The sequence below is a fragment of the Callithrix jacchus genome, chromosome 7, assembly GCF_049354715.1.
Source record: "Callithrix jacchus isolate 240 chromosome 7, calJac240_pri, whole genome shotgun sequence".
NCBI classification, from domain to species: Eukaryota; Metazoa; Chordata; class Mammalia; order Primates; family Cebidae; genus Callithrix; species Callithrix jacchus.
Window position 1 is genome coordinate 8484133 of NC_133508.1, and position 12183 is coordinate 8496315.

Genomic DNA, 12183 nt, shown 5'->3' on the forward strand with positions numbered 1-12183 from the left:
CATCTATATCAGCTACTCTATTGATTAAGAAACTTTAAGCGTTTTATTATAGATAAAGTCAAACACAGAACAGCGAACACAATGGGGTAGTGAATTCCCATGTAACACCACTGAGCTTCAGTGTCACCAATATTCCTTCCCTTCAATATTCCTTCATTTGCATATCAATCTCCTCCCAACCCCACTGCAAATACAATTTCAAAGTGATTTTAAGGTGAAATTTACATAGACTATAATACATATATGTTAGCTGTACAATTTCAATAAATGAATGTACTTTGGAATCCACATTATTGTCATGAAATAGAAACTTTCTCCCAAAAAAGTTAATTTGTGTTCCTTCTGAGACAAGTCCTCCCCACTGCTAGGCAACTATGTTCCTCATGTTTTGGTCTTAGATTAGTTTTATCTGCTGTGTACTAAGTCACATAAATTCTTTAGTGCAGCTTCTTTTGCTCAACCTGTCTGTGAGATTCACTCCCGTAGTTGCAAGTGTCTGCTCTTTCCATTTTACCGCTGGAAACTATTCCACTGTATGGACATGTACACCACAAGTTGTTTATCCATCTATGTACTGACTGGGAGTTTAGTTGTTTCCAGTTTGCTGCAATTGCGAATAAATCTCTATGAATATTTATGAGACACTTTGAAACATACTATATTGTATCTTCCCCTCTCATCGTCTGGGGCTTCGGGAAAAAGGGGTAGCACACTCTAGATTCTTCATCTACATCCTTCATATCTGTCGTCTTTCTCCAGGATGGACCCAGAGAGCCCATATCTCTTGGAGGAGCCAATCTTGAAATCCATTGCCAAGAAACACAGTAGAAGCCCAGGCCAGGTTGCCCTGCGCTACCAGCTGCAGCGGGGGGTGGTGGTCCTGGCCAAGAGCTTCTCCGAGAAGAGAATCAAAGAGAACTTCCAGGTACGGGTCAAGGGGTGTTGCTCCAAAGCAAGCCCTGGGTGTTGGTCTGGGTGATCTCTCTTCCATAGGAGAATGTGCCACGTGCCATTCATTCTCATGCTTCTTTCCTCTGTGTGCTAAGGGAGAGGACAGCATAGAATAATGGGAAGAGAGATCACTGGACTCAGAGTCCTAAAGTTTATCATCTCTACGGCTGGCTTTGCTGCTCACTAGTTGTGTGACACTAAGCAAATTTCAACTCCATCATTTTCATGAGGTTCAGGGGTTCTACATGGTAAAGAACTTTAAGGATCCGCATTTCTCTCCTTCACCATCTCTATGTGACAACATTATCTGACAAACCTCTATATGTATTTTATGATCACACTCAAATAGGATTACCTGCTTTGTTACATATCATACATACATCACCCGCAGCACATTTTTCACCACAATCGTGCCTGGCATGGTTCTGTGAATGAGTCTTTTTCCCTTTTAACTTAACCATTTTTGCTAAGATGTCAGTGTGCTCTCTGGACTGTGAGACTCTAAATGCAGTGACTCCTTCTGGGTCACCTTTGTCACCCTTCCTCTGGCAGTGCCCTGGGCAGGTAGGAAGCTAAGAATAATTTCATAGACTGACCAAATTATTAATAGTAAATAAATGAGTAAAGATTTTGCCTGAGGCTTCCACATATACCCTCCAGTTCATTAGATCAATCAGTGATCTTTAACTGACTTTGTTTTGCATTCTAAAAGAATTTTGAAAGACTGTGTAAGCTGTTTTCCATTTAAAGATGGGAGCTAGAAAAGCCCACGTGAGTTTAGATTTTACAAAGGATGATATTTGAAGCATATTTTCAAGTGTATTTGTTTCACAACTTTGTAGCTCTAGATTAAATTTTTAAAGTTATACTAAAATCAAATAGGCAAATCTAAATCTTGTTGCCGTACAGAAGAAAATCTTATTTTATTTTTCAATTTAGCTCAACATGTTAATACATATCCCTGTGACAACCATATCCCTTCTGGAGTATATTTTTTAAGATGACTCACTGATGGATAGGTGTATGGTTGGATAGGTGGATAACAGACAGATACAGGCAGAGAGAGAGAAAAAGATATATGTATATATATGCATATATATATATGCATACATATATATATATTAGATAGATATGTAGATCATAGTGAACAGATAAATAGATAGGCCATGAGTTTTCCATGAAATTGTCTTCTGCATGAAATACATTTTTTAAACCAAATATCTCTTTCCTTTGTTATTAAGGGATTTTTCGTCATGGGCTGTGTGTCTTGTGTTTTCAAATAAAAACAACTCTTGGCTTAAGTAAGATAAATACATTTAAAAAGCAGAATTCGTTGAACAAGAGAACTATATGTCTCAAATATCAAGCAAAAAAAGGCTTTCTTTTTCTTCCTTTTTTTTGTAAGGAAGTAGTATTTGGTCCTACTTAGTAGTGGCTGGAAATGGTATTTGGGGACCTGCAACGAGCAAGTGGTAGAACAGTTGATCAGAAAGGCTTTTCTGAGGCAATGGATTCTTGCAGCAAGGTTGCCTTGTGGCCCCAGACTTGCTCAGTCGAAGACTGGGTCCAGCTGCAGGGGAAGGGAGGAAGGGAAGTCCTGACCAAGTGTGGTCAGGTCATGGAAGCAGGTATTTTGTCCAAATTTGCCTTTGTTTAGGATAAAGAATTTCTTTTTTCTGTCTCAAGCAATTCTCTAGAAATGTCTTAGATTGATGCGTTGTCTTTCTTTGTAGAAGTGGAGCAGAGCAGGAGGGAGGTGGGATGGAAATCTAGCAGATCTCGGGGGAGGAGGTCTCATCTAGCGTCCGCCTCTGCCCCCGGAAAGTCCTCGTACTCCCAGGAAGAAGCTGCTATCCTGGGGAAAGGTTGATGTGAGCGTTTTCTTCCTTTCAGGTTTTTGACTTTGAGTTGACTCCAGAGGACATGAAAGCCATTGATGGCCTCAACAGAAATTTCCGATATACTAAGTTACAATTGTAAGTGATGCTTGCACATTCTTTCCCAGGCTGTTTTCCGTAATACAGGCAAACAGTGGAACACATCTTCCCCAGATCAGGAAGGCAGGCCAGATTTCAGGAATGGGTATGAAACAGGAGCTTGCCTAGAGTCCCAAGACTATAGTTTTTCTCTGGCTCAATCTCTGACCCACCAGGAATGTGAGTCTGTAAGTGAAACTGCCGATGTCTGCACCGTTGTGAATCAGCTTCTTTAATGCCCTTACTTCCTATGCCTGGTCCTGCACTCGGGCCCCACTGCCTATTAGAATAGAAGGCACGGTGTCTATGACCCGTAATAGGGGTCCATGGTAGTGTTCTAGCTTTAATTTATTTTAAAGTCAGAAGAAAAAACCAATACAACAATGATGAATATGTAATAATGAATCCAGCCTGGTCCATCGTCATGTCAACACCAAGGCAATGTAAAACTTAATTTTAGTATTTATATAGAGCATTAGTCCATGAAACCAAATGTCCATACATCATAGGGAAGTCACAGTGGGCCCTGCTTCCTTGGCCCCCACTAAGTGTCCAGTGACATTTCTCTTTGCTGTGGCATTCCTTTTCTAAGACACCAACTATTTCTTCCAAATTTTTGTATTCCTTGGCTATCTTTACCTTCACAGCTCCCATTTCATCAGCTACATAATCTCACCAAGCTGAGTGATAAGTGAAATTAGTAGTCCCTCAGTGCTAGTGACTGAGGTGTCCCCAGTGGCCTCCACCAAGGTAAGCTCCTCTGGAGTTTCTCTGGATCTTCAAGGCAAGACTCTTAGGCCAATGTCATCTTTGTCCATCTGAAGTCCACCTCTGGGGAACGCAACATCCCTTGACCTTAGTTTGTTCAGAAACATAACGTTCCATAGGATCAACTTCAGGATCTCGGGACTGATGAGAAGGAAGAGGAATCAAACAGAGAGAAGCTTGGAGGAGAGTTTAGAAATAGACAGAAATACCGTTTTAGTTAGGAAAATAAAGACTCAGTCACCAAACAGATCTGGAAGGTCCCTCTTCCTTTTGTAAAACCATACCGGGTTTCCAAGAAAAGACATTTTCAATGAGAAAAACGTGGAAAGCCACCTCTCTATACTCATATGCTTCAAGTGTAATCTGTGATCTGCCTCATGAGACTGTGAATGTCTCATCTTACTCATCTCCGAGGCCCTATGTTAATATGGCTTCTGGCACATTTAACTGCTTAGAGGTACTCTTTAATGACACTTAACAAAAAAGAACAAATTATAAAAAAGAAAAAAGAACATGGAAAAAGAGAAAACAAACAGTAAGATAATTACTGAATCATAAGTAATCCTATAAATTATAACTAAGGAAACAGCAAACACATTTTGCTGGTCTGGTTATTAGAGATACATCTTACCTCCTTCATAGATTAGAAGTTTCTCATTGCAAGGACCTTGTATTGTTGAGGATGCTTTGTGGAATGAATGAGTGGAAAATAGCAATGCAATTCTCACTGCTGCTGGCTTCATGCTCCAAGGACAAAGGCCACCCGAGTCGGAATGGACCCAAGACCTTCATCCGCAATTCTTACACTCTCTTAGAATTTGTAATCTAAATCCAATTGCTTGTCATGTTGGCACTCACATACATGCTAGTGTGGAAATTGGGAATGCATGTGCCGTTTGCACATGGACAGGGAACATGTCTGTATGTGTTTCTGGTACAAGTAGGGACGTGGTTGTAAGTTCAGAGATTTTAGCCCATGCTATCTGCGTCTTCAGAGAAACACTCTCTCCGTGACAGCATGGGTAAAGAGTTAATCAATAAATGTCCCTTTTTGTCTTTCAGTGCTGTTGACCACCCTTATTATCCATTTTCTGAAGAATATTAACCCTGAGCTGTTGAGTGTTACTACCAGAGTTTTCTCCTTTTAGGCAACCTGGAGAGGATTTCTGTATTTGGTGGAGAAGATTAGAAAGCAGTTTGTGTAGTTTCAGTTGCTTGCTTTTCATTTCCTTCATTTTATAAAATAAAAGACTACAAAATAATGATGTTTGCTTTCCCGGTTATTAAAATAACAGGGACATTACAGAAAATTTAGAAAATAAAAGGTAAAAGAGAACAACAACAAAAAAACTCCTGTAATTCTTCCATTCAAAAATACTTAATATTTGGTGCATCTTCCTTCATGATTTTTCTTTACAAATGTATATATATTTTTGTGTGTGCATGTTTATTTACAAACTTTAAAGCATCTTCAACATTCAGAGTGTATCCTTTTTTAAAACTTAACATACATATTTTAAGGTGTCAAATATTATTCAGAACATCCAGATTTATATTTTACTTGTTGAAAAGCAGTACATCTTATTAATTTATTCATTTTTTTCCTCATCTACCTACATTTCGGCATTTGTATTAATTCTTGCATACTGTGCCATTTATTCTTTTATTCATCCAGCAAAACTGTATTGAATATCCATTGTGCACCATATATTGTTTTATCAATAAATAAGATAGACAAAAGTGAAATGAAATTGATGCAAAAAAGTCTTGAGTTTATAGGTTAGTGGGTGAAGTACACCATGAATGAAATAAATATGGTAGGAAATGTGCAGTTTGAAATTGGTAAGTTCTTTTAGAGAGTTGATTCTGTGTGGTGTCTCACAGTTCTGCACATATGATAAGCAGGGACACTGACTGCCCTTCATTCTACCTTGTTTTTTCGAGAAATTTGTATAGTGAACAGTGTTGGCCCATAGAGATAGTAATTCCCTCCAAGAAATGGAAGGTGTATTCCCTGCCCCGTAATAGAACCTACCTTTCTCTAGTCAAATGGCATCCGTTCTTACTGCCTTTTCAACTCAAGGTTTTTCTCCTGGCTCTCAACCCACTGCATGTGCAAGGACAACTGGGTCCTTTACTTCCTTTTCTGGGACTTGAACTCAATAGCCCACCCTAAAACAATCTTACAAGTGCAGCGTGGTGCTGGATGCCTGAAATCCCAGTTCCTTGGGAGCCTGAGACAAGAGTATTTCTTCAGCCCATGAGTCTCAGTTGGCAGTGTGCTATGATCATGACTGTGAATAGCTTCTGTACCCTAGCCTGGGTAACGAAGCTAGACTTTATCTCTAAAATAATAATTTTAAAAATTCTGTTACTTGATTAGAGATAAGGTCATGAGCAGTATACTGTCCTTCTCTGATGCAGAAGTTTCATGACTTCTATCAGCTTCCATGAAGCCTGGCAAGCCAATTTATTAGCTTGCAACTCAGCTTAAAATCCTAGATCTTCTTAAATTCTTGACAACAACTTGGAGAACAATCAAGTAGAGAGGAAGAACAGGTAGTGTGAGAATTGGGAGTGTAATGTGCTATTTTAAATAGGATGGCCAGAAAAGATTTCACTGAGAAAGTGACTTTCATGCAAAAGTTTGAATTACAGACACGAGGTTGGGGGAAAGAATTCCTGCACATGAAACAGGAAATGCTATGGCTGTGAAGGAAGAGACTTCCTGCAACATCAATAGGACAAGAAATAGCTAATGTGGTACAAGTTTGTGAGCGAGGGAGATAGTCCAGAAGATAAGGTTCAGAGCAGCCAAGGCGGTTCTATTCTATAGGCTTTTGAAAGAACTTTCTTGTGTATTCTGAGAGCAATGAAGAATGACTGAGGTCCAGCATGGTGGCTCATGCCTGGCCAATAGGCTGATCTTGAACTCCTGGTGTCAAGTGATCTGTCTCCACTAAAAATACAAAAATTAGCTAAGCATGGTGGCATGAGCCTGTAATCCTAGCCACTTGGGAGACTGAAGCAGGAGAAACACTTGAACCTGGGAGGCGGAGTTGCAGTGAGCCAAGATCCCACCACTGCATTCCAGCCTGGGCAGCAAAGTGAGACCCAGTCTCAAAACAAATAAATAAATAAAAATAAAAAGAATGATTGCAAGTTCTCAGCAGAGGAGCTACAGGAGATGACATGTTTTAAAAGACGAACTAGATGCTACAGTGGGAAGACACTATGGAAAAATATAGTGTAGCTATTTCCTCTCATGGCTCTATACAAAAATTCAGTTGAGAAATGATGCAAGGTTGGAACACATTACCAGCAGTAAAGATGGTGAACATTTGTGGGAATAGGGACATAGTTTTAGGGCAGTGTCAACAAGGCTTCCTAGTGTATTAACTAGTGTAGAGTTAGAGGGAGAAAGTTGACTCGAGAAATTTTGGGTTAAGCAACTGGAAGGAAGGAGTGACCCTTGCTGAGACGAAGAGGATGTGGGAGGAGCAGGTATCTGTGGCAAGGTCATGAGTGCACCTTCAGACATGTTAAGTCTGAGATGCGGTTAAGATGGTTGCCTTTCCAACGTCAGTTTTACTTCAAGTCATTTGTTTAGGTCAGTCATGCTATTTTCATTATGTGTCCAAGTAAAGGTGCCATGTAGACACTGGGCATATAATCCTGGGGTTACAGAGAGGGCGCTGGCCAAAGAAAACTATTTGAGATTTGTTAGAAAATAGTTGGCTACTTGAAGCCCTAAAATTATATAATCATAGATAAGATCTGATGAGTGAGCATGGACAAACAAAACAGAATGAGGCATTCTATCCTCAAGAGTCTGGGGCAGAAGGACAGGGACCGGGTAAGAATGTTGAGGAGTGGCCAGCATGGCATGTGGTAAAGGGAGAGATTGTTCTGTCCTGGAAGACAGATGAAGAGCTTGTTTTAAGGAGAAAAGAGTCAAATGCTACTAAAAGGACAAGTAAGATGGGAACTCAGTGTTGACCAGTGGGATTGGCATTTGGCCATAACAAAGTCAAGAATGGCTTTGATAGCTTGGTGGAGGCACGAGCCTGAATAGAGTGCATTCAAAAAAGCGTAGGAAGAGCAGAGTGAGTTACAGAAGCATAGAAAACGTTCAAAGAATTGGCTGTAAACAGTACCAGATATTTGAGCAGTCACTTGAAAAAAAAGTGAATTCGAATGGAAATTTTCTTTGAGGTGGCAGAAATAACAGCACATCTGTGTGCTCTAGGAACAATCTAATAGAGAGAGGATGAATTTGCAGGAGAGAGAAGACGAGAATTACCGAAATCATGTCTCAATTCGTTTTCTGATCCTGCTATAACCAAATACTGCAAATGTTGTGGCTTGAAGCAACACAAACTTATTTTCTTACCGTTCTAGAGATCAGAATTTCAAAATCAGGCTCAATGGGCTGAGGTCAAGGTGTCATCAGGCCTGCATTTTTTTTGAGGGTCTAGAGGAAAGTCCATTTTCTCCCTATCGCTAGCTTCTAGCATTTCTTGGCTCATAGCCTCTTCCTCCATCCTCAAAGCCAGCTGTGTAGCCTCTTTCAATCTTTGATCTGTGACTCTCTTCTCACATCTCTTTGACTATGACCTGCATGGTTCCCACTTATAAAGACTTTGTGATCACATTGGTCTACCCAGACAATCCAGAAAAATCTTTCCATCTCATGATCTATACTTAATCACATATGCAAAGCCCTTTTTGCCATTAAGGTAACGTATCTTCAGGTTCCAGAGATAAGGACAGGTATGTCTTTGGGGGGCATTTTAGAGCCTACTACCCTAGCTTTGTAGTAAATTTGGAGCAGCTAAACTTTAGGTTTCTAATCTTTGTAATAGAAAGATTTCATTGTCCAGCCACTGGATCCCGAAACTCTATACATTCATCTCACATATCAAGTGGGAAACCACATGAATAAATACCCGTTTCTTTAAAGCTGACGTAATCTTGATCCTATTATATTTCCTCCTTCTGGATACATACCCTTCATTATTTTATTCTAAAATTTATTCTCAGAATCTGTTGATATTATCTTTCAGTGTTCATATGGAAAACTCAAGCTTTTCAGTTTGCTGACATTCACAAGTCTTCAGAATTTCTACTCATGTCTAGATTATATTTCAGGCAATGGATCCCATGTTAACTACTTAAACCTGCTTCATCTGTGACTTGGAACATTTCATATTAATCAAGTCTCTTAACTCTGTGGTTTCTACTACACCTTGATTTACCAAGTTCTTGATTCCTCAAGAGTTGTAGTTATTAGGTCTCTCTTCTTTCCTCCTTGCCTTCTTTCAACAGCCATGCAAGTTGACATATGCAAATTAGGGTAAATAATAGATTAAATTGAAATTGATCAGACTCCACTTATTCTACATATGTCAGTTTGGAAACATCTAATTTAAAGAAAACCATCACTTTCTCACTGTGGTGTGGGCAGTCAAGATGATTGCCTTTCGAACATCCGTTGTACCTTACATGATTTGTTTAGGTCAGTCATAGTCATGTTAATTTCGTTGTGGATGCCATAGGTGTCATTGGATAAAGGGTTGTGACCCAGGCCGGGCGCGGTGGCTCATGCCTGTAATCCCAGCACTTTGGGAGGCCGAGGCGGGTGGATCACGAGGTCCAGAGATCGAGACCATCCTGGTCAACATGGTGAAACCCAGTCTCTACTAAAAATACACAGAAATTAGCTGGGCATGGTGGTGCGTGCCTGTAATCCCAGCTACTCAGGAGACTGAGGCAGGAGAATTGCCTGAACTCAGGAGGCAGAGGTTTCGGTGAGCCGAGATCGCGCCATTGCACTCCAGCCTGGGTAACAAGAGTGAACCTCCGTCTCAAAAAAAAAAAAAAAGAGTTGTGACCCAGCCCCAGCCAATGTCACTTAAGAAGGAAGTACTGTGCTGGGGACTTCTAGGAGAGTTTCCCTCACTTCCAAGGAGCCTGTGAAGAGAGCTGGCTTCTCTTATTCAAGGGGATATTGATGCTCAGTGAGGTATGAAATTGCTGTGGAATCTCCACCAGCCTGAGGATGACATCAGTACACAAAAGTGGAAAAAGGAGAAGATGAGAGAAGCTCTGCACGCTAACGGATGACACCTAGAGTTGACCCTTCCTCTGGACTTCTAGTTATGGGGCTAACACATTTTTGTGAATTTTAAACCAGTTCGAGGTAGTTTTTCGGACCTGCCTGTGCTCTAATCCAAACAACTACCCAAGCTAATGATTTTCTTTTACAACGTGCCCTGGATTTTGTACCTATCCAAGAGTGGTCAGAACGTGTGAAAACTGCTGAGTCATCCCGACAGTGTGGCCTCAGCAGATTCTAGGGGTTGGCCACAGCTGTGAGTGAGATTGCACCAGACTTACTTTCCAAGGCACAAAGCTGTCCTTCGGCTCATGATTGTAAACACCAGTTTTCTCGGCGAACCTGAGTTAACGTTCTCCTCCTTCCTTCTGCCATACATCCCATCAAACAAGACCTTGTTGAGAATTTTTTAAACAGAGCTTGACACCCGGTCCCAAGCACACATTAACAACATTTCTTGAACTCCCGACCTCAGGTGATCCGCCCGCCTTGGCCTCCAAAGTGGTTGGATTACAGGCGTGAGCCACCACGCCCGGCCTAACAACATTTCTTAGGAAGACCTACTCCCGCTTTCATGATCTTTTCTTCTGCACTAAGGCCTTTTTCATGTGTTGATTCTCTCTGTCTTGTTTCCTTGGATCTTTTTGGTGAGAAAAACATCTACAGTCATGGATAGATTTCTGTATTTTTGCCTTTCTTTCAGCCGTTGCCCATTTCTGGAACAGACTTCCCTATCCCACCTGGTTTCCAGCAGTTCAATAGCTTCTTACTAATACTAAATGCACCTGCTCCAGCCACACATCCTTTATGACTCCTTCTATGACTTCCCTGGAGGAGGCTGACTACCCTTTCCTGCACATCTGTAATTATTCCATCTTCTACCACGCAGGTTAGAAAAACCCACATCACTGCAGTTACACCCTCAACTCATAAGGAGCTTCTGCTAGATAAAGCACTTCACTTACGTTTTCGTTAATGTTTCTGCTGTACTTCTTCCAACCTGCGTTTGTGTTGTTGGTATTTTAAAGCCAATTATAAAACATACAATTGTAATTTATCTTACTGTCAACTCACGCCTCTGGGTGGTGAAGGTCAGAGTCCCGCCTGATTCTATGAGTCCATTTGGTTGCATTTATCTGCACCCTGTGTCAGCTATAAATCTGATGAGAGTATCCTTTTTATTTCACTGGTAAAACTTTAGCACTAAACTGAGGTAGGGCTAAGGAAGTTCTGTGTCAAGTCACAATAAAATTCTATCTTCATTGCTGTGAACTGCCTAGAGGCCACAATTCAACAGGTTAAAAATTCATCTAACGTTCTTGCAAATTTTATCTGTACTTTGCACTGAATGCTCTACTGAAGTAAGAGACAGTTTCTCCCGCACTTCTCTGATTCAGCAGGTTAGGAACTTAGTGGAGAATGGGCCCGTACCGTTGTTAGTAGAGCCGTAGCTGACTTCATGCTCCCTGGCCCTCTTCTCATAACCCTTGCATTGAACATTATCCTAAAACATTTCTAGGTTTGATGTCATGCCTTGCAGCGTATAGTTTTCAGAATTCATCTTCCCTTTGTGATTTGAGAGATGATTGTCTCTGGATTCCTGCCACCTTTTTTATTTTCTAAGGTTTTTAGAAGGCTACCAACAAGACGGAGTGCTCTCAGGGAGCTCGTGGTTCATGAGACTCGAGGTGGGCTGATGGCAAGCATTTCCCCTATGATCCCTGCCTCCTGGTACTCATACCCTTGGGTAATGTCCTCTTCTCAAGTGTGGCTGGTACTTGTGTCTTTATCTAACCAATAGAATACTGTCAGGCAAAAAGTTTTCATTTTCATCTTTAGGAAATACAAGATTATGGCTTCCATTGTGCTAGCAATCTCTCTCTACTCTCTTCTCAGCTTGCAAACTTTGATAAAATAAGTGACCTTCTCAGCTGGGCATGGTGGCTTATGCCTGTAATCCCAGCACTTTGGGAGGCCAAGGCAGGCAGATCACCTGAGGTCAGGAGTTCGAGACCAGCCTGGCCAATATGGTGAAACCCCATCTCTACCAAAAATACAGAAAAAAAAATTAGCCGGAAGTGGTGGCGGGTGCCCGTAATTCCAGCTTCCTGGGAGGCTGAGGCAGAAGAATCACTGGAACCTGGGAGGCAGAGGTTGTAGTGAACCGAGATTGCACCACTGCCCTCCAGCCTGGTGACAGAGCAAGACACTGTTTTAAAAAAAAGTGATCGTGTTGGAGAGGTACAGATGGAGAGGAACTGAGCAGGACCTCAGACCACCAGCCAGTGAGAAACTGAGGCCTTCATTCCAACAGCCCATAAGCAGCTAGATTCTACTTGTCACTCCAGGACCTTGGAAGGAGCTGATTCC

General features: G+C 41.2%; 1 protein-coding gene across 2 annotated transcripts in view; it reads left to right on the forward strand.

The window, feature by feature from the left end:
* Nucleotides 1–4957, forward strand: part of LOC100406962 (aldo-keto reductase family 1 member C8) — a 28175-nt gene extending 23218 nt beyond the window's left edge. For both annotated transcript variants that reach the window (XM_008999869.5, XM_002750011.7), the window contains exons 8-10: nucleotides 760–925; nucleotides 2845–2927; nucleotides 4758–4957. In XM_008999869.5, coding sequence (XP_008998117.3) covers nucleotides 760–925; nucleotides 2845–2927; nucleotides 4758–4800 — 292 coding nt within the window. In that variant the 3' untranslated portion in view covers nucleotides 4801–4957. The remainder of the gene's footprint in view (nucleotides 1–759; nucleotides 926–2844; nucleotides 2928–4757) is intronic.
* Nucleotides 4958–12183: the final 7226 nt, after the last annotated feature.